Source organism: Myxine glutinosa, chromosome 7 (genome assembly GCF_964187855.1).
Source record: "Myxine glutinosa chromosome 7, kmMyxGlut1.1, whole genome shotgun sequence".
Taxonomy (NCBI): Eukaryota; Metazoa; Chordata; class Myxini; order Myxiniformes; family Myxinidae; genus Myxine; species Myxine glutinosa.
The window spans coordinates 41,797,846-41,819,776 of NC_136267.1; the positions used below are offsets into that span (position 1 = coordinate 41,797,846).

Genomic DNA, 21,931 nt, shown 5'->3' on the forward strand with positions numbered 1-21,931 from the left:
AGTCACCGAAATTTGATTTTGTTTTACAAAAAACCCGAATTTTGAAAGTCGCGCTATGGGAGATCAAGACGGCTGGGTTCCGGTAGAGGAGAGTGAGGCAGGGTCGATCCAGGACCAAATTGAGGGACATGAGGAGAGCGAAGCAGTGAGGGCGGCAGGTTCGCAAAATGGCGTCCTCGCGCACGAGGTTACGGGCGCGCAAAATGGCGCCTCGCACATGGCTACGGCGACTGCGCCCGCGACCGTAGCAGCGCCGCTGGTGGATTCGAACCTTTTTTTCCTGCAAATGAGGGCCCTTATGTGACAAATGGGAGACCAAATTGGAGGTTTGAAAAACAGTATAGAGGCTCAGAGTGAGCAAATGGGGGTAATGAGGGCTGATAGTGAGCGATTGGGGAGCGAAATGGGGAACCGGATGGATGCTCAGAGTGAGCAAATAAGGGCTCAGAGTGAGCAATTGGGGGTCATAGGGGGCGAAATGGGGGGAAAAATGGGAGAAATGGGGGGCAAAATGGGAGAACTGGGGGAACGGCTAGAAGCTAAATTTGAGGGGTTAGACAATGGGATCAAAGGGGTGAAACATGGGTTAACGGGGGTAGAAAACAGAATGGCTGCTCAAGAGAATCAAATAGAAGGGGTGAAACATGGGTTAACGGGGGTAGAAAACAGAATGGCCGCTCAAGAGAATCAAATGGAAGGGATGAAAGAGGGGTTAGAGGGGTTAGAAAACAGTATGGAAGGCAAATTGAGGGACATGAGGGACCAAGCGGAAAGGGAAGTTAAACAAATGGGGCAGCAGATAGAGGGGGTCAGAATGGGGGTAGAAACTAAATTGGATGCTCACAGGGAGGAAATGGAGCAGATGAGGGTGGCATCTGGGCAGGAGATGCAAGTGATGGGAGAGGAGATCAGAAGAGGTGTGAGTGAGGAGGTCGGAGGAGTGCGCGAGGAGGTGAGGCACTGTGAGGAGTGCATGGAGAAGGAGGTGAGAAAGGGGACTGTAAGATTGCAAGGTGGTATAGAGGAGTTGACACTGGGAGTGGAACAGCTGACGGAGGGACAAAAAGAACTAACGGAGCAGGTTCAAAGGAACACTGCGGTATTAGGAGGGTTAAACGCGACACAAAACGACATAAAAAAGGACTTGATAGCGACACAGAGGCAATGTCAGATGGTACGTGAGGGACTGACAACGAGGTGACAGAGGTAATGGAGACGAAGGACCGGCAGGTGAGGACGCACATAGAAACGGTCAAGGTGGCCTTAGAGGACGAGCTTGAGGAGACGCACCGGGAAATAAAAGAGGTGAAGCAGAAATTAGAAGAAGTGGAAGAAGGGGTAAGCGAAATTAAGAAGCGACGGAGAGGGGATAAGAAAGAGATCAAAGAGGAAGTAAAAGAATTGGTCCAAAGTCTGTGTTCGGATCGTGATGATGTGCTCATTAACCGGATGAGGGATTCGCAGGTGATGGAGGAGAAGCGAAGAGAAAGAGGACCCGGTGTAAGTGGTGACCAATATGGTCGTGCGTATGATGCGCCAGGTGATTTAATAAGCTTGGGGGTCGAGATGGACCCGGGTGTTCGTGAGAGGCCGTTGGTGAAGTGTGCGACAGGTCTGGTGTGCGAAAAAGGAGGTGTGCGAGAAAGTCCGACTCTGGGGTGTGTGAGGAAAAAGTGCGCGCCAAGGAGTGAGGGTGCTGTCGAGAGTGAGTCGGTCGTAGCGCGTGTGCGAGGGAGCACATGGAAGCGCGTAGTGAGGAGTGTTACAGAGGATGTAACGGAAGAATGCATGCCTGTGGTGAGTGTTACAGAGGATGTAACGGGAGAGGATGCGCGAGCAAGGTGTGTAACGGACGGGTGCATGGGGAAAGAGTGCGCTGTCAAAAGTAAGGAAGAGTGTACACCTGTGGTGAGTGTTACAGAGGGTGTAACGGGAGAGTGTGCGCGAGAAAGGTGTGTAACGGACGGGTGCATGAGGAAAGAGTGCGCTGTCGAGAGTAAGGGTGAGTGCGCTGTCAAGAGTGGAGGTGAGAGTAGTAAGAGTGACACGGAGCGTGAGTTGGTTGTGACAGGTGAGAAAGGAAGCACACCTGGAATGGTAGAGCGTGTGGGAATGCACGCTGGAATTGGTAGTGAGGCACGTGGTTGGGTGTGCGAGTGAGAGCACACCTGTGATCGTCACAGAGGAGGTGACCGAGGAGGGGGCGCGAAGAGGTGTGTTGGTGAGGTGTGCGAGCGACGAATGTGTGCCAAGGTGTTCGGTGGTCAGGTGTGTGACCAAGTCTGTGAGTGGAATGAGTGTACCTGGGTGTGTAAGAGAAGGTGCAATGACCAAGAGCAGGGAAACGGCTGGATGTATGAGCAAGAAAGGGGTAGCGTATGCGTGTAAGCATGCAGGTGAGGCATCGACGGTAACCGGGTTAGCGGTTAGAGCGACTTATAGCCGAATCGGGCCCTCGGTGCGTGCCGGGCTTCGCGTGCCGCGAGAACCAGCAGGGATCCGAGCCACGGCGGGGTCGAAAGGACCGCCGTACGCGATCCACGCTGGGCCTCGTTTTGAACGGCCGCGTCCGTGCTCCACTAGGCGGAGCGGGCAGCCCGATAGGAAGGGTCGTCATGGCGACCACTTTTTGTTGAGGCATTCCGGCAGGTCGAGATCGGGCCATGGGATGGCTCCGTGCCGAGATGGTGCATGGGACCTCGGCCCGGGTAAACCTCCTTCCCTGCACCGAATGCGGGACGTATCCAGCCGCTGGCACCAAACAACCTGCATTCATGGCTTGGCTGTACGAAGCCGAGCTTTAGAAGTGAATTGGCGCACCGAGAGGCATTAGTAAGTAGACTGTAATGACGAGGATAGTGTTTTGGCCCCGAAATGAGAAAAACAAAATTTGATGATTGGCAAAGGATTGGCAGTAATGATTGGCAGATGATGGGTAGTGATTGGCAAATTTTTGATTTGTTGAAATTTGATGTGCAAAATCGGTAGTGGGAGATGCCCGATGTGGTGGGATGGCAACTCTGTCATCCCTCACAAAAGGGGGGGGGGGGGGCAAAGGAGCACTAGACTTATGGGGTGTATGGCAGTGAAAACTAGCCCGGGTGGGTTAGGATATTGTGTGTAGGGACCTAGAAGATGACATTAGGTAACGTTAAGATTAGTTAGTGACAATGACACCTGTAGTGGGGACGCAGGTAGAGTAGTGTGTTTGATAATGACGTGGGAGCGCTGAGTGTAAGGGAAGACGGAGGAGCGCGAGTTTTAGAAGGGAGTAGACAGAGCAGATGATGCAGTGTGAATGGAAGTGCTGGTGAGCAGCTTCAAATGAGGCATCGGTGAGGCAATGCTCCGAGGTGTGTGTGAGTGTACAAGTGATGAATGAGAGAGCATTGCGGATGAGTGTCATGGTGAGTAGTGAGTGTTGTGGATCAGCGCGAATGCGCTTGGGGGAGAGAAGGGTGCAGGCGGCACCAAATATGAGAGCACAGGTGTGCAAGTACAGGTGTGTGGAATATATGGAGCAGAGAATGAGTGGTGTGGAGAGAGTTGGAGTAAGTGGTACGGAGTGGTGTGCATGGTGCGAAGGTGTGGATGGGGGAAGAGTGGACCCCTTTTCACGAGTACCCGGGGAGGGTAGTTTAAAGAATAGTTAGAAGGTATAGGTAAATTGTGGTTGGATATTGGCATTTGTGGTGCGGTTGCAGAATGGTATTGTGGATGGGTGCATTGGTGTGGTGAAATTGGCTGGTCGTGTGGCCTGTTAGTATGAGTGTGAATGGTTGGGCACTCCGCCACTGTTAGATGTCGGCCAGGTGAGGCCGCAGGTGGGCTCTGGGAGCCGTTAGTGTCAGTGGGTGCCTGAGGATCCCGGGTGTGGATCGGGCAGCCCGTGCCAGAGAGGGCACTGAGGGGGTGAGAGTGTGAGAGGGCCTTCCCCAGTTGGTTAGGTTAGGGTGAGGAGCAGGTGAGCTCGGTAGGCAACAACAGTGGTGGAGGTGTGCAGGTGGGCGGACCAGCTGGGAGCGTCACACGACCCAGCCACCGAAATTGTGCGGGGGCGCCGAGTGTTGAATCGGGGAGTGGGACCCAAATTAATGGTGTGCACCACAGTTGGTCAATGGGATTTTGGTTCTTCGGACCACATAGAGTAATGAGGGCCAATGGTTTGGCAGGAGAAAGACCCCGGGTAATGTAAAGTTGTTAAAGTCATTTAGGAAATAGTTAGGATTGATGAACCTGTCGCACCATACGCAGCCACTTACCTGAGGTGATGATGATGACTCCACACCTGTGTTTTCTTTGTTTTGTGTTGCAGGAAATGAGAATTGCTGTTTGGATTTGTGAGACGCATCACGACGTGGATAAGACATTGGGGTGATTCCATCTCTCCCTCCTTAGGAGGGACTGATGATGAATTGGTGATGGCAGATTTTGATGTTGAATTGGTGATGGCAGATTTTGATGAGAGTTGGAAATGGCAAATTTGATTGGTTAGGAGGGAGAGAAGACGAATTTGGTTTATGGGAGGAACGGGGAAGACAGTAGGCACGTTGTTGATGTGTAAAGTAGATGTTTATGGGTAGTGTTGTGTTTTGTGGATACAGTAAGGGGTAAGGGAGGGGCAATGTAGGTTACCTGGTGGGGGGTGGGGGGGCGTACGGTAGGAACGTACCTGTCTCACCTGGTTCCCATGTGCCCCCAGTGTGCATTACCTTGTATTGCGTGCACTTTTGCGCCCCTACCACCTTACTCACTTGTCTTCTTTTGTCTCCCACCTCCGAGGATCTGGCTTTGGGGCAGAGAGAGAGGAGAGAGAGGTGCTGGCTCCGCAGTTGTGGGCCTGTACTTCCACTGCTTGCTGCCTGGATCGATACACCATATGGACCGCAATTTTTGTGGCCGCCCACAATGGACCGCAGTTCTTTTGCGGTCAAGCACCACCCGTGGATGGACCTCTGGGTCAACGTGGCACCTATGCCATACAGGTGAACCACTTTTAGTTGGCCCCCCTGACGGCCACAATTCAGAAATGGACGCGGTTGGCGCCTTTCTTTATTTCTAAAGAAGCCAGAAGGCCAAGTGCACTCCATGAAGGCAAGACCAGCGGCAGAACATCGGCCGGCTGCGACACCACCGGTGACCATGGACACTTAATTGTGCATTTTTATGAACACTTTATTGGTGCACCGGATGGTGCTGACTGTGCGTAATGGGGTGGTGCTTTTGGTGCTTGGACGGGGTGCTCTGCACATTATTAAAGGCCGTAGGGCCACAGGGCACTCGTGGGTTGGTGTATCGATGCTGGCATGCGTGCTCTCCCTATGCATAACATCTGCATGTGTTCCTCAAAGAACATGTCCTGGATCGTAGTGTAAATATCAGTGTAGTCTTGTATAAATGATGCTCCCTACTGGCTGTATGTTTAGTTTGAGGATGCTTTCCGCGATTCGGTTATCCTGTGGGTGTGTTTCTGTTAGGAGAAGGGTGCAACGTTGCAGGGGGACATATTTACTCATTTGTGAACATCTGTAAAACTGTCGCACTCAGGGTTGAGTTAATAGTAGAGGGAACTACATCTGAGTGCCACACTAAAGTAGGTAAAAATTTATCGGGTCGGGACGCCCCGAGGTAGAGAACGGTGCAATGTTGCGGATATGGGATTTGCATCCATCCATATCCGCTTGTAAATATTCCCCTATTTCCTCAATACTTCCCAACTATCCCCAATCCCCCATTCCCTAGTCCCATTTTCTGTAAACAACACTCTGTAGACCCGACCTCCCCCTATTTCCCCCATTAAATGTCGTGCCCAGGTTCACCGCATCTCATGTAAGACAACTATAGGACATCTTGCTAGTTATTCTTAGTCTATGTCAGTTAAGGACTCGTTTCCATTAATTCTGACCCTTCGTTGCACCAGAATGTGATTGTATGGCACTGTTAGGAAGTTTAGGACCTCCCAATACCTCCCCGCAGCTCTTCCTCACGGTTCAGCAACAACAACAACAACAACAGCAATGGCAGCGGCGGGCGCGGGAAGTGCGCGTCCTCACTCCGGCTTGGTTGGTAGGGGGTGTTGGGAGGGCACCAGGCCTCCCCAACGAGCCGCCATCGAACATGTGCTCGACGGGGTTACCAAATAGGGGCTCCCTGTCAGCCCCTCGTCAAGGGCGGAGCCCGGTAATCCCCGCACCCAATGGAAGCGGCGGACCGGCCCCAGTGGGGCGGAGCCAACCAGCCGAGGGCGTGTCACTCCCCGCTGAGCATGCGCAGGAAGAGGGAGGTGACGTCAGATGCGCGCTGAGCTTGGAGCAAGCAAGACGTACCCTCCGAGCGCTGTGAGGCCTCCCCGCATCTTCTGGACTGGACCGTGCTTTATCCTGTCCCCGAGCCAAGGTGCACCTTGTGCCATCGAACTACCTGTCCCTCCCTGCCATCAATCCCTGTGTAAGTCAGCCTTGTTCCGTTTGTCTGTGGTCTGTCCGGGAATAGATAAGATTGTATTTAAGTGCCCATCTCTTCTGTGTCTTTTACCTCACTCTGCCGTGTAATCTACCCCCTTTTCTCCACCACTGTAATTATATCCTCCTCCGGAGGTCTTGAGAACTGTACCCCTTGCGTCATTTCATCTATCCCAGTCGTCGTGTCCTTTCCATCATTGATTTGGCATAGCGCGATTTGGTCAACGTCTGGGTGAATCGGGTGAGTTCCACCGTATCGCTCCACAGATACTCAATGTGGAAAAGACTAAGACGACGAATGCAAAGAGGAAGAAGAAGAAGACGTACAGAAGAGTAACGGGGTTTATTATTATTTACACACACATAAGCAAAAAGAGCAGTCACGGGTATTTACAGCGGACATGAAAATGCAGGTGACACAGTGAAAATTACTAGCTTATACAGACTTAGTTACTACCCAGGACAGCACGAACAAAACAAACTCACGTACGCAAATGGGGAACTTGCAGGCAGGAATGGCTGGAAAGGATGAGCAGGTGGGATCACGGGGCACAGCGAGCAGGTCCACTCCGGGCGGGAAGCGGGGAGCCGGCAGCTCCTTGTAATCCGCTTTACAGCGCACGCCGGCAGCTCCTGGTATTCGGCTTTACAGCGCACGCCGGCAGGGTCACTCGCTGCCCCGTCAGGGCTTCACGCGGCTGGTTGAAACGGGGCTGGACTCATCTGCCGTATCTCTTTGCAACTTGTTCGTAAAAGTTCCTCTGCTTTCTCTTGGACCCTTTCTTTGTCGTGTACCTCTCCACGCAGCTCATCTCGTATTCCCTCCTCTCACTTCTCTCCAGCGCGGGACTGACACGCCCTCTCCCCCGTGCTCTGTTTCGTGACCTTGTATGGTAATCCCACGGGCTTGTCTCCTTATTTGGGCATCACGCCGACGGCACGCCCCTCGTGGCGAGCCACGGGCTTGTTTCCTTATTTGGGCATGGGGCTGCACAGCCCCGCCCTTCGTGGCGCGCCCTGGGCTTGCCTCTCCCTGGCGACCCCGCCCCTCCTGTTCAAACAGAGCACGGAGCACATATTCACTATAGCAGCGAATTGAGAGGGCGTGCACCCCACGCTTGTGAACTGCTTTACCCACAGATGGAGAGTTTGGCTGGGAAATGGAATTATTGAAGGGGAGCTATTCTTAATTGATTCGGTGCAATGGAGTGTCATTCTAATGGAAGACAAGGCCTTACTCTAAAACACATAATAAGATATAAGCTACTGAACAAGGGTTTTATCGTGTCCTGCAATGTGGTGTTTATGGAATTAACTACCGAGACGCCCTTTTTATCTTTACACAACTCCGGAGGCAGGAGGGGCCATATCCAAACAATGTTCATCACCATTTCCAATACAATACAACACAATCAAAAAAATGCAATCCTCATATCCGCAACAATATATATATATATATATATATATATATATATATATATATATATATATATATATATATACATATATATACATATATATATATATATATATATCTATATATATCTATATATATATATATATATATCTATATATCTATATATATATATATATATATATATATATATATATATATATATATATATATATATATATCTATATATATATATATATATATCTATATATATATATATATATATATCTATATATCTATATATCTATATATATATATATATATATATATATATATATATATATATATATATATATATATATATATATATATATATATATATATATATATATGTACAGTGCATTCAGAAAGTATTCAGACCCCTTCACTTTTTTCACATTTTGTTATGGTGCAGCCTTATGCTGAAATCGTTTAAATTCATTGTTTCCCTCATCAATCTACACTCAATACCCCATAATGACAAAGCCAAAACAGAATTTTAGAAAGTTTTGAAAATTTATTAAAAAGAAAAAACTGAAATATCACATTGACATAAGTACCCTTTGCTACGACACTTGAAATTTAGCTCAGGTGCCTCCCATTTCTCTTGATCATCTTTGAGATGTTTCTTCACCTTGATTGGAGTCCACCTGTGGTAAATTCAATTGATTGGACATGATTTGGAAAGGCACACACCTGTCTATATAAGGTCTCACAGCTGACAATGCATATCAGAGACTGAGAGAGATTGACAATGCATATCAGATTGATATATGAACTACCTGCAGAGCTCAGAGACAGGATTGTGTCGAGGCACAGATCTGGGGAAGCCTACAAAAAAAATTCTGCTGCATTGAAGCGGCCAAGAGCACAGTGGCCTCCATAATTCTTAAATGGAAGAAGTTTGGAACAACCAGGACTCTTCCTAGAGCTGGCCGCCCGGCCAAACTGAGCAATCGGGGGAGAAGGGCCTTGGTAAGAGAGGTGACCAAGATCCCGATAGTCAATCTGGCTGAGCTCCAGAGATCCTGTGTGGAGATGGGAGAAACTTCCAGAAGGACAACCATCACTGCAACACTCCACCGATCTGGGCTTAATGGCAGAGTGGCCAGACGGAAGCCTCTCCTCAGTGAAAGACACATGAAAGCCCGCTTGGAGTTTGCAAAAAAGCACCTAAAGGACTCTCAGACTGTGAGAAACAAGATTCTGTGGTCTGATGAAATCAAGATTGAACTGTTTGGCCTCAATTCTAAGCGTCATGTCTGGAGGAAACCAGGCACCGCTCATCACCTGCCCAATACCATCCCAACGGTGAAGCATGGTGGTGGCAGCATCATGCTGTGGGGGTGTTTTTCAGCAGCAGGGACTGGGGGACTGGTCAGGGTTGAGGGAACAATGAACGGAGCAAAGTACAGAGATATCCTTAATGAAACAGAGTGCTCAGGACCTCAGACTGGGCCGAAGGTTCACCTTCCAACAGGACAATGACCCCAAGCACACAGCCAAGACACTACGGGAGTGACTTAGGGACAACTCTGTGAAGGTCCTTGAGTGGCCCAGCCAGAGCCCTGACTTGAACCCAATCGAACATCTCTGGAGAGACCTGAAAATGGCTGTCCACCAACGGTCCCCATCCAACCTGACAGAGCTTGAGAGGATCTGCAGAGAAGAATGGCAGAAAATCCCCAAATCCAGGTGTGCAAAGCTTGTCGCGTCATACCCAAGAAGACTCGAGGCTGTAATCGCTGCCAAAGGTGCTTCAACTAAGTACTGAGTTAAGTGTATGAATACTTTTTTTTTTTTTTTTTTTTTATACTGAATCGAGGCTCGTGAAAGAGCTAACATTTACTTCACAAACAAATCAACCAGACAAACAAAATATATAAAAAGAGGGAGCGGAAAACAAGATGGGGAGAGAAGGGGAAGCACACAAACACAACATTTGAGAGCAGGGAGATGTGTGAAAGGGAGAGGGCTTGGGGGGAGGAGGCGTGGGAAGGGGGGGGGGGGGGGAGGGAGAAGTATAAAACACAAGGACACCAAGGACTTCCAGGACAGAAGTTGGTATTTCAAAAAAGTGGAATTGTGGTGAAATTAGCGGGGGTAGAAAAGATCAAGGTTTTGGATGGGGGAAGATAAGAGATGGTGGTGAACAGCTGTTTTAAAGACCTGGAGGGTGGAGTGGGATTGAAGAGAGTGAGGGAGTTTGTTCCAGAGGCGGGAGAAAAGACGAATGAAGGAGTGAAGGTGAGCAGAGAGTCTTGATTTTGGCAGTTTGACCATAAGAGGGTTGTAGGCAGATCTTGTGCGACTTGTAGGAATATTTGGGGGACAGAGCCCAGAGAGAGCTGGGGGGGCAAGGCCAGAGAGGAGTCGGTATAAGACGGAAAGACCACCAACCTGCCTGCGGTGAGTGAGTGAGAGGCCCTTGGAGTTAGCTTCATCGCGGGAGATTCCAATGATTCTGAATGCTTTGGTTTCAACAGCGTGAAGACGAGCTAGGTGTGAGGCAGGAGCACCAGCCCAGAGGGGAGAGCAGTATTCCATTGAGCTGCGGATGAAAGCCTTGTATGTGGTGAGGAGCTCAGGTGTGCCAAGGAAGGACTTCGCTCGACGGAGGATGCCCAGTCGGCGACTGGCTTTGGAGGCCAGATTTGAAATGTGGTTTTCCCAGGAAAGATCATGGCAGATAGTGAGACCCAAAAGCTTGAGTGACAGAACTTCTTGGAGAGGATTATTCAGAAAGTGGATGGGAGGGTTGTCCAGTCGGTCTTTTCGGAGAGACATCGTAAGAGTGTGAGATTTGTCAGGATTGAAAGACATGTTCCACTTGTTTGCCCAGTCTGTGATTTTGTCCAGGTCTGCAGAGAGTGAGGAGGCTGCAGACTGCCGATCTGAGGGATGAAGAATGGAGCGACAGAGAGTAGAGTCATCAGCAAAGAGATACAGAGGATTTTCAAGAGAGTCAGAGAGATCATTGATGAAGACCAGAAAAAGCACAGGGCCCAGAACACTGCCTTGTGGAACTCCAGCCTGAACAGGAAGAGGAGATGAGAGAAACCCATTCAGGGCCACACGTTGACTACGACTAGAGAGGAGGTCCGCCAGCCATGCGTGGAGATTTCCATGGATACCAAAAGAGGAGAGTTTGGTGAGCAGAGCGGGGTGCCAGACCGTATCGAAGGCACGTGATATGTCAAGGGAGACTGCTCTAATTTCCTGTTTGGCATTGAGGACCTCCATCTATTGTTGAGAAAGCAGAAGCAGCATGTCCAGAGTAGAGTGTCCAGGTCTGAAACCAAATTGATGATCAGAGATCAAGCCATTGGAGAAGAGGAAAGATTTCATATCTGAAGCAATGATGGATTCCATGACTTTGCTGATAATTGGGAGAAGGCTGATTGGTCTGTAGTTGCTGGGATCTGTTTTTGCACCTTGACAATCTTCTACTTATGTCAATGTGATATTTCAGTTTTTTCTTTTTAATAAATTGGCAAAACTTTCTAAAATCCTGTTTTCTCTTTGTCATTATGGGTTATTGAGTGTAGATTGATGAGGGAAACAATGAATTTAAACGATTTCAGCATAAGGCTGCAACATAACAAAATGTGAAAAAGTGAAGGTGTCTGAATACTTTCTGAATGCACTGTATATGCATATATTATACGAAACGATATATATGTATATATATATATATATATATATATATATATATATATATATATATATATATATATATATATATATATATATATATATATATATATATATATATATATATATACAGGGGGAGGTGGGATTGCCCCCCAAAATAGGTATTTTTTGGTTTGTTTAAAGTTTTATGATTATGTTAATATGATTCTACATGCTGCCCTGTCTTCTAGCAACAATTGCAATTGGTTTAAAATACCTTTAATCAGTGCAGTATACTGTTTACTCTGCCAGGTGAGCGCCAGGGGTATTGCCCCAATGTTTATAGATATATATTAAACTGTTTGCGTCGAAGGGTTTGCGTTACAACAGGCTGGTAAACTGAGATATGATCAGCAGCTTCTTTTGATCGACCTCGAGCACAAAATTTTGCCTCTCTTCCGAGATTCTATCAGAGTTTATTGGACACTTGGAAAAGGTTTGACGTCCACCGCTTCCTTGAGGGCTATAATTGTCGAATGTTCCTTCAAGAATTGGTATTGGTATTGGGAAATACCCAATTGGTATTGGGAAATTGGTATATTGAATTGGTATTGGTATTGGGAAAGAAAAATTGGGAATGGTATTGGGAAAGCCTGCTAACTGGGAGGTTTCCGACAATGGTTCATTTCGGCCAATCACCAATCGACTGTTCTAAGGCCAGGTCGCATGTGTACAGGATGGTGAGGAACGGGCATCTTTTGCCATTTGAAATGGTGTGGCATGTGTCTTCATAAATGCCATTACATACTTAAACAGTTTTTTTTAAACAATTATTACTTCGTGCATGTTACAGAACAAATGTCCCAGAATATGGCATTTTGAGAAATGAAATGCAGATTTTGATGACATTCACATTACAGACAACAGGTACATTCTGTACATCTCAGCTGCCACATACATACTCAATCTATCAGTCGTGTGACAGCCAAACTGGGAGCACCCTTTGTAAGCACTTCTGAAATGGTATATGGCTGCCTTTTATGAATGAATGTGGTATGTTCACTGTTAATTCATTATTTTGAATGTATGTGCAGGACTGTGGGGTTTGGTGAACAATGCAGGCATCCCTGGTGTGCCAGCACCAACGGATTGGCAGACAGTTGAAGAATACAAGCGCGGAATTGACGTGAACCTCATGGGCATGATTCAAGTCACTCTTGCTTTTCTTCCCCTTGTAAAACGAGCTCATGGCCGCATAATTAATGTGTCCAGTATATGTGGTCGCATTGCACTGGCTACCGGCAGCTACTGTGTCTCTAAATATGGAGTAGAGGCTTTTTCCGATTCACTCAGGTGTATAGCAATGCACTTGCACCACTATTTCCCCATTATTTAAGCCTTATTAAGGTCAGCATACATCACCTGATCTGAGGCCTTGACGCTTTCAGTGACAGCATAACAGTTGTACCTCCTACGGTATCTTGTGAGAAGGTTGCGGCCTGATTCTTGACAAAAATTGAGCCAAGCAGATGCATGTTTGATTTTCTGAATGAGCTGCACCACCAAATATAGATGCAGCCAATCGGCTTGCATCAATAAATCATCTAGTTACCTCGGTTCATGTTTTGAACATGTGATTTCATGTTATGGTTATCTGCCACAGCTTAAACAGGAAAGAAATGACATTTTCTGAAGCCTTGCCCATTCAAAGTTGCTTCAAATAAATTCCTGAATTATTGCGCGTTTCAGCAACAATAACTGATGATAATGACTTGCATGAGGTCAATCAGTTGCAGTTGGTTTTGGGAACCTGTGCAGCTGGGTTGGAGAGGGCACACCGCGAGAATAATGACCGGTATAAATAACAATAGCAGATTAAACCTTATTTGTCCAACCTTAATAGACTCTTAATAATAGAGTCCAACCTTATTTCTTTGGTTGGTTAGCCAATCATCGCTGAGCAATGACGTCAGTTTGTCAGTTGTCCAGCCGTGTGGAAGTGGGCAGAGCATACCGAGGGAGTACAACAACAAACAACAGGCATTTTAAGGCCATTTTCCCTGCTAGAGCGGGGGTTAGCCTTGCGGTCCCCATGACAATCTTCTCCATTTTGCCCTATTTTCTGCATCTCTCCTTGTTAACCCCCTTGCCCGCATTTCTTCTTCCACCACCTTTAGCCAAGTCTTTCTCGGTCTTCCCCATCCTCTTCTTCCCACTACATTAATTTCCATCACTCTTCTCAACCAGTCACTTTCATCCTTCCTCAACACATGACCAAACCATCTCAACCTGTTTCTCTTCACAGCATCAATCACAGGCTCTAGTCCCATCATCTTTCGCAATTCATCATTTGTCTTCCTCTCTCTCAACGATACTCCGCACATCCACCGAACCATTCGCATTTCCACCCTTTCCACCCTTTCCAGCCTTCGTTGCTGCTCTACATTCATTACCCATGTCTCGCTCCCATAAATCATAACACTTCTCACACATGCAGCATACACCTTTCCCTTCAGCTTCAACGACACTCCCCTCCTCGCCAGCACGCCACTCAGTTCCTGCAACTTCTTCCATGCACATCTCACTACCGAGGGAGTACATGAGTGGAAATTGGTTGGAACAAGGCCAAGCTATATGTGACTTTAATGTGGGGTGAGGGGTACGATTAATTGAAAGAATTTAACTTGTGAAAGCGGTGTGGAGAACATAGATGAGAAAGTGGCAGAGTATTCCTGTCTTGTTTTATGTTGTCATTGTGTTGCATAAAATGTACAGTTTCAGTAGTAATTGAAGTGTTGTACTGTTCGACTGGATACACAATGAGGTAATACAGCAAGTTGCCGATTCATGTCGTAGATGTGTTCCTAGAAACTGCGATGGTATACGAAACGACGTTATTCAGAAACGATTTTCCCATATACATGGTGTTATAATGGGGGGATGCGTTGCCAGGGGAAAGAAATCTGGCCACCCTAACCTAACTTAAGTACATACTTGAGTACACTTCACCACAGGGCAAAACAAGCGAGACTGGGAGATAAAGCGATGTCGGTGTACTGAGGGTGTGCCATGTTTTTGGTTCTCCATTGGTGGACGACTCGGCATTGTCGCTTCCAAACTGGCATACGGCGTTACTGTATTTAGAAATTTCACAAGGCGTACTACAGAACAGTATTAAAAAATTTCCAAACGACGTTATATCGGACTAGCACGACTTCAATGGACTACTGTCCCATAATGTGCGAATGATATTTGATCAAAACAACACAGATACAGTGCCTTCAGAAAGTATTCACACCCCTTGACTATTTTCCCATTTTGTTGTGTTACAGCCTGAATTTAGAATTGATTCAATTGAGATATTTCGTCACTGATGTACACATAATTCCCCATAATGTCAAAGTGGAATTTTTACAAAATAATTAAAAATTTAAAGTTGAAATGTCTTGATTCAATAACTATTCAACCCCCTTTGTTATGACACTCCAAATTGAGCTCAGCTGCATCCAATTTCCTTTGATCATCCTTGAGATGTCTCTACAACGTGATTGGAGTCCACCTGTGGCCAATTCAATTGATTGGACATTATTTTGTAAGAAACACATATTTCTACATAAGGTCCCAAAGTTGAGAGTGCATATCAGAGCAGGAGCTCGACCATGGAGTCCAAGGAACTGTCCGTAGAACTCAGAGATGGAATTGTGAGGAGGCATAGATCTGGGGAGGGGTGTAAAACGATTTCTAGAAAGTTCCCAAGAGCACATTGAGTTCCATCATTAGGAAACGGAGAGAATATGGAACTACCCAGACTCTTCCTAGAGCTGGCCGTCCGACGAAACTGAGAACTGGGCAAGAAGAGAGGTGACCAATAACCCAATGACCACTCTGACAGAACTACAGAGTTCCTTGGCTGAGATGGGCGAACCTGCCGGAAGGACAACAGTCTCTGCAGCACTTCACAAATCCAGGCTTTATGGGAGAGTTGCCCGACGGAAGCCACTAATGAGAAAAAGGCAAATGATAGCATGCCTGGAGTTTGCAAAAAGGCACGTCAAAGACTGAGAGCATGAAGCAAAATATTCTGTGGTCTGATGAGGTGTCTACAATTCCACCACATAATCTTTTATATGGAATGCAGATAAATATTTTATGCAGATATATCGTACATTCTACATGGAAGATCGTGAAATAAAAACTTAGCACACCTATAATATTGTTGCGGTTCTCTACGCCGCCCTTCTTCCCCTTACCAAGGGGGGATTAATCCCGTTGTCTTTACTGGGCTTGGCCGAACCGAGACTTGCAACGTCCCTTCCGGACAAACGCGGAGTAGGGTTTCGGGACCACTTCTCGCTTGTACCTAATTCCCCGCGCTGCCCTGGGAGCGAGGAAACAAGCCTCGCACGAACCACGTGTGGTTTGAGTACGCCGAGCGGATTGCGTACACGTGGTCCGCGCAGTTACCTAGAGGTTGGAACCCGATTAGAGCGGTTGTGCTCGTGCCACGCTTAGTCAATGAGGAAATCACAGGAACGGTTGAATCAGGAAAAGGAAGAACAAGGGTTTAATTATTTCCCACACGTATATACAATGTTCAGGGATGCAGAGACACAGAGTAGCCTTAGACAGTCTTAACTTATCCCCAGACAACAGACCCGTTTCACACTCACACAGGGAATTGCAGATGGGTAGATTTTCCCCAACGCGTCGATGTGGTCGTCCAGAGACGGTCCCCGTCCGGCTCTCCACGGCCCCGGCACGTCCCGCGAAGATGGTGGCAGGCGAAGGCAGGGACTCGTAGCGCGTCTCCCGAACAAGGCAGACAATGGGGCGGAACGGCAAAGGGCGGGACTTTTAGCGCGGCTGGCGATTACTCAGCCGTTCTCACTCGCGCGTCTCAAATGCACTGTATTTCGGCTTATGCGCGTCTGGCTGCGCCCGCGTATCTGTACAGTTCTCACGCATTGCCAACTCCTCTTTCTCGATCCTCCGAGCTGGTTAGTGCGCGCGAGTTCTTTATAACGATCCTCTTCCGCGCTAGTCCTCTGTTCAACAGCTTTCACCGCTCATCAAGTCCTCCCGTGCAAGTCCTCTACTTCAAGTCCTTTTATCAACCCTTTTCAACGCGAGTCCCTTAACGCTCTCCACTTGCGAGTCCTGTTCACGTGAGTCCTTTGATGCACGTCCCTCTCTCGCGAGCCCTGTCGAGGGCTTTGCGCAGCGGGTCTTACAGCTACGCCCCCTGAACCTTCTGGAACACTGTCGATCCTTCTCACCACGCCCTGTGACGCAACGCCGCCGTCACCACCTCCGAGCTCTGATTGGCGGCTCGTGCTTACCATCAGCGCTTCCGTCGCTCCGCCCTCGACTCCGCCCCGGTCCTCCTCTGCCTGCCTCGTGTTAACTCGCCCAATAATGAACCAACGTTAACGCAAAAGGGATTGAGGCTACGGACGTAGGATGATCGGTGGCAGTAGGGCCTATTTTCCCCTGGCTCTTACTCAACGCAGAACTAACGATGGAAAGGAACTAAGCTCACAAATACTAAGACATAACTATACTATCGCGAGGCTACATGTTGCTTGTGTGACTAACTATGGGGGTGGGGGGCAAATTTTAACCTTTATTAGACTCACTGCACAAACTCAAAACCGCAACAATATGAACCCCCAACTCATGGCGATACTTTGTACAGGAGGAAGTATGTGGGTAGGGATCACATTTCTGCCATACTATGATTAGCACCGTTGAGCAAGATAAATAAATATTGACCATTTTGTCTTACCTTTCCACCTCAGGTCAGGTGATGTATGCCAACCATTCGTCATTGTTTAAGTTCACACATGAATTGTTGGTTGTTTTCTTGAACCATTGCAAATCTTGATTTTGCATTGTGATCACTTACTTGCTTTATGTTACAGGCGAGACATGAAACCATTTGGTGTAATGGTGAGTATCGTTGCACCAGGAATATTTAGAACGAACATCCTTGATCCAGATAAACATATTAATGGCCTTATGGAACTTTGGAATAACATCCCACAAGATGTGAAAAAAGATTACGGGCCCGAATACGTCAGCAAATGTACGTTCACCGAGTTTAAATGCCTTACTTGTGTATAAAAAGTGTGCATCTTTCTATACTATAAATGTCGATCTGTCTGTTTGTTACATATACACTCCTACACTTTTAGACGGATTTGGACCAAATTTGCCACAGAGGGTGAGAGGTTGTACCGGCCAGGTTTAAGCGGGGTTAGCAGCTTTCGGCCCCTAAAATCTAAACCCCTGGGAGAAATGATAGGGTATTTTTTTTTTTTTTTTTTGTATACGAGATCGAGGCTCGTGAAAGAGCTAACATTAATCACACAAAAAGTCAAACCGACACATAAAACACAAAATAAGGGGAGCGGCAGACAAGATGGGGAGAGAGGGGGAAGGACACAAACACAACATTTGAGAACAGGGACATCGAGAGAACTGTGGGAGGGAGAGGGCTTGGGGGGAGGTGGGAGAGGGCTTGGGGGGAGGTGGGAGAGGTATAAAACATATTGACACTGCAAGGACTTCCAGGAAAGAAGTTGGAATTTCAAAAAAGTGTATCTGGGGTGAATTAGCGGGGGTAGAAAAGATCAAGGTTTTGGATGGGGCAAGACAAGAGATGGCGGCGAACAGCTGTTTTAAAGACCTGGAGGGAGGAGTGGGATTGAAGGGAGTGAGGGAGTTTGTTCCAGAGGCGGGAGAAAAGGGGAATGAAAGAGTGAAGGTGAGCAGAGAGCCTAGATTTTGGCAGTTTATTGTTGTATACTTCCTTGTTGTTGGGGTATACTTCCTTGTTGTTGCAGTTGGTTAGAATAGCGCCACCTTTGGTGGTATAGTGGAACAAAAATAGTGCTGCAGCACATTGCCAACCAAAGGTGAGCTGAGAAGGGTACTGCCGCCCACAGTGGCAGTGCCACCTAACGGATGAGGGAGAACTTGAGTCCTGCAGGATGGATTTAATTTTCCCGGTTAACTGCATGACTGTCATCTTCTATGGTTATTGTACACCGCTCCTTTCCTGTTCCATCTCCAGGCATTGCATGACGTCATCGCCGGGCGATGATGCGTGCTGAAAGGGAGTGCCCAGTTTTCACTCCGATTTCTTTCTTGCTTTCGATATCTCAGCCATCCTTTGAGCTAGGAAGCTGATATTCAAACACGACAGTGACCAAGTGATGTGGCTATAAAGGATATTTTTTATTCACTGATTGATCAATTAATCGATTAATCATTTATTGATTGGGCAATTGATCAATTAATTATTTAATTTGTATTCGATTAAAGGAATGTATGGAGACAACCCTAACCCTAACCCTAACAAACACGACAGTGACCAAGTGATGTGACTTTAAAGGATATTTTTTTGATTCACTGATTGATCAATTAATCGATTAATCATTTATTGATTGGGCAATTGATCAATTAATTATTTAATTTGTATTCGATTAATCACTTATCTATCTATAATTCCAGTAATCTCTGTACGTCTGTACGTTTGTACGTCTGTACGTTTGTTTGTCTGTGACCGCTGTTTCTCGACAACCACGGGTCCGATATACTTGAAACTTGCCAGGTATATTGCTGGGGACCCGAGGATGTGCCTTTTCAAGGTTTGAAATTAATCGGACAAGTACTTACCGAGCTATGGCGATTTAGCCGTTCGCCGTTCGCTTTGGCGTTGCGAATGGACCAAACCATTGCATGTAAATAGAGGGGGGGGGGTTCTGTGGTCGTTGCGAATGGACCAAACCATTCATGTAAATAGAGGGGGGGGGGGTTCTGTGGTCGTTACTGCCACGTGGTTTCAAAGTTTTTTTTTGTTGTTGTTGTTTGCACGCATGTTTTTTTGCACCCACGTACGGGCACGCCCTAGGATGTTTACACACACACACCCCTACACAAATTTTTTTTTTTTTTTTTTTTTGGCAAGGAACGGGCACCCACGTACGGGCACGTCCTAGCTTATATATAGTACGGGCATGCCCTAGTTTAATTAATTTTCAAAAAGTTACAGCTTCAAATGAAGCACTGGTGGTTGAGGTATGCTATTAGCCAATTGATTAAGAAATTATTTTACGATTATCATTTGTTGATTTTAATTGTGCTATTAATCAATCAATTATTGCACACCTCTCCCACCCAATACCGTATCTATGTGTGCTGCATGGCGGCATCGCCGGACACCGAAGGCGCCCCGGCAATGCTTTGCGCTGGAGAAGGTTATTTATTTATTTGGCATGGGGTACTTTGAAAGTATCTGTACTTGTTTCCCTTTCCACCAGGCCAGCTTTTCCCGTCGGCTACTTTTGTTAGTGGTCCATATAAAGGTGAAGATTCAAAAAGTATTTTTTGTTTCAAAATCCTGCATGGCATTCCAAAAACGACACACAAACTGAAGCCACATACACAAGCAGACAGCTAGCTGTTTGTTTGCATGTGTGTATTATGTATTTTATGAATATTATTTTTCAATAGAAGATATCATTGTTGCACAGTTGCTGGTTGGCAGGTGCCTGCCAAAGGAGATTTTAACATAGGTTTGAGGGGGAGGTGGGCGGAAGGTGCAGGGTTTACAGCAGCTAATGCAACTACACCTTGCCAATAAGGATAGTATCAGGTCAAGCTACTTCCACAGGGTATGGTAGGAGTATCAGTTAAGTCATGTAACCAGGTTCAACGGAAATGACATTATTAAATAAGGTAAAAACGTCTTCCTTTTCTTCTTTAACAGCCACAATTATTCCCATGTTCTTGACGGATTAGCCGGGGAAAGCTTGGTCGAAGTCTTTCACTAACTGGCTGGTGCTGGACATCATGGACTAAGGTTAAGGCAGAATTTGGATTTTGGGCATGGTGTCATCGATAGCTCGCTTACTCTTCGCGAAGGACACCATGGGATCTTCAACGTCAACCAACTAATGCTGGCAGACGGGATGTAAAGAAGACTAAAATGTGAATGATATGAAACAAAGTAATAAAACGAAATATTAATAATGCTCATGCAATTATAACAATAACAAGAATGACAACCACAATACGATTAAATTTTTTTAAATCAGATCTTAAAACAATGACCAATCTTGAGTGTTTCCAACTACCACACTTCCTCTTTGCCCCAATCCAAGCTGATACTCTGCTCCTGTTTTAGGAACCCTACCAGAAATCCCAATAACTTTTGGGAATCCCAATATTCAGTGTGAAACAAAACCTCTACAATTTATATCCAAATTTATACTATATAAAGCTCTATGTACAAACCATGCTGTTGTGTAATCGTAAAAAGTAACTTGGTAGTGTTGATGTCAGGGGGAGGAGGTTTAATCATAAAGGGGGGGGGGGGGGGGGGGGAGAAGGCTTAACACAAGCTTATGGGACAACTTGCGGCTCAAAGATGATTGACGGTGACCGTCACATGCGTGGCTACACAGAGCCAATCATGACAAATCACAGTGGTGATTTCCATGACACTTTAACACCACTACTTACATGGTGAATAAGGTTATATGAAGGAAGGGAAGGTTAACTGGATGCTAAGTAGCACCTGGATGGTAAGGAGCAAGCAGAGATTCACAAATGAACATGAGATAGATATAGGGAGAGAGAGAGAGAGTGAGAGAGTAAAAGAGATTAAAGGAGATTGTACAGTAGGTGTTTATTTCATGACATCATTCAAGTCAGGGTTGGCCCTTAACTTCTACCATGTGTTCTCCAAAACCCTTCATTGACAGGTGCACAGAAAATGAAAAACATGACTGAAGTCTTTGCAGACAAAGATTTGTCCAAAGTTGTGGACTGTATGGAGCACGGGCTCTCCGCCGTGTGTCCACGTAGCCGCTATGCTCCAGGATGGGATGCCAAGTTTTACTGGCTGCCTCTTGCAACTCTTCCCGCTTCAATCCAAGATTGGATACTGAATCAGGGGCGTGTACCACTGCCGATCCACCACCCGTCCTGAATTGCATGTGGGTTTCCTAACAGAATGGAGCTTATCAATATTGTTCAAATGCAAACTATTTTTAGTTGCTTTCAGGCAAGCTTAAGTCAAATTCACTTTGGTAATTTGTAATATTGTATACCTCCTCAAACCTCCAAATAAAGCTTTTATTCCTTTTACTCTTACCAGGAAAACTATCAAGACATAAACTTCCTGGTCATGTTTGAGCCGCTTTACTTGTTCTGGATTTTACCGATTGACTGTGACAGCCGGGGTCGGGATCGAACCACCGACATCCCCAGAGTGAGAGTACTTGCTCAAGCTAGTATGTTGCCGCCTCTGGTAGATACAGTTGGAAAGTACTGTATGTTTTAATTTTGCAATTTGCCAGGAAATTCTCGGTTATTTAGCGAATTCGATGTGCTGGAT

At 46.6% G+C, this 21,931-nt stretch overlaps 1 protein-coding gene across 1 annotated transcript in view; it reads left to right on the top strand.

The window, feature by feature from the left end:
• Positions 1-21,687, top strand: part of DHRS9 (dehydrogenase/reductase 9) — a 42,598-nt gene extending 20,911 nt beyond the window's left edge. Inside the window, exons 3-5 of the mRNA XM_068122177.2 lie at positions 12,621-12,879; positions 17,448-17,611; positions 21,297-21,687. Coding sequence (XP_067978278.2) covers positions 12,621-12,879; positions 17,448-17,611; positions 21,297-21,523 — 650 coding nt within the window. The 3' untranslated portion in view covers positions 21,524-21,687. The remainder of the gene's footprint in view (positions 1-12,620; positions 12,880-17,447; positions 17,612-21,296) is intronic.
• The last annotated feature ends 244 nt before the right edge of the window (positions 21,688-21,931 follow it).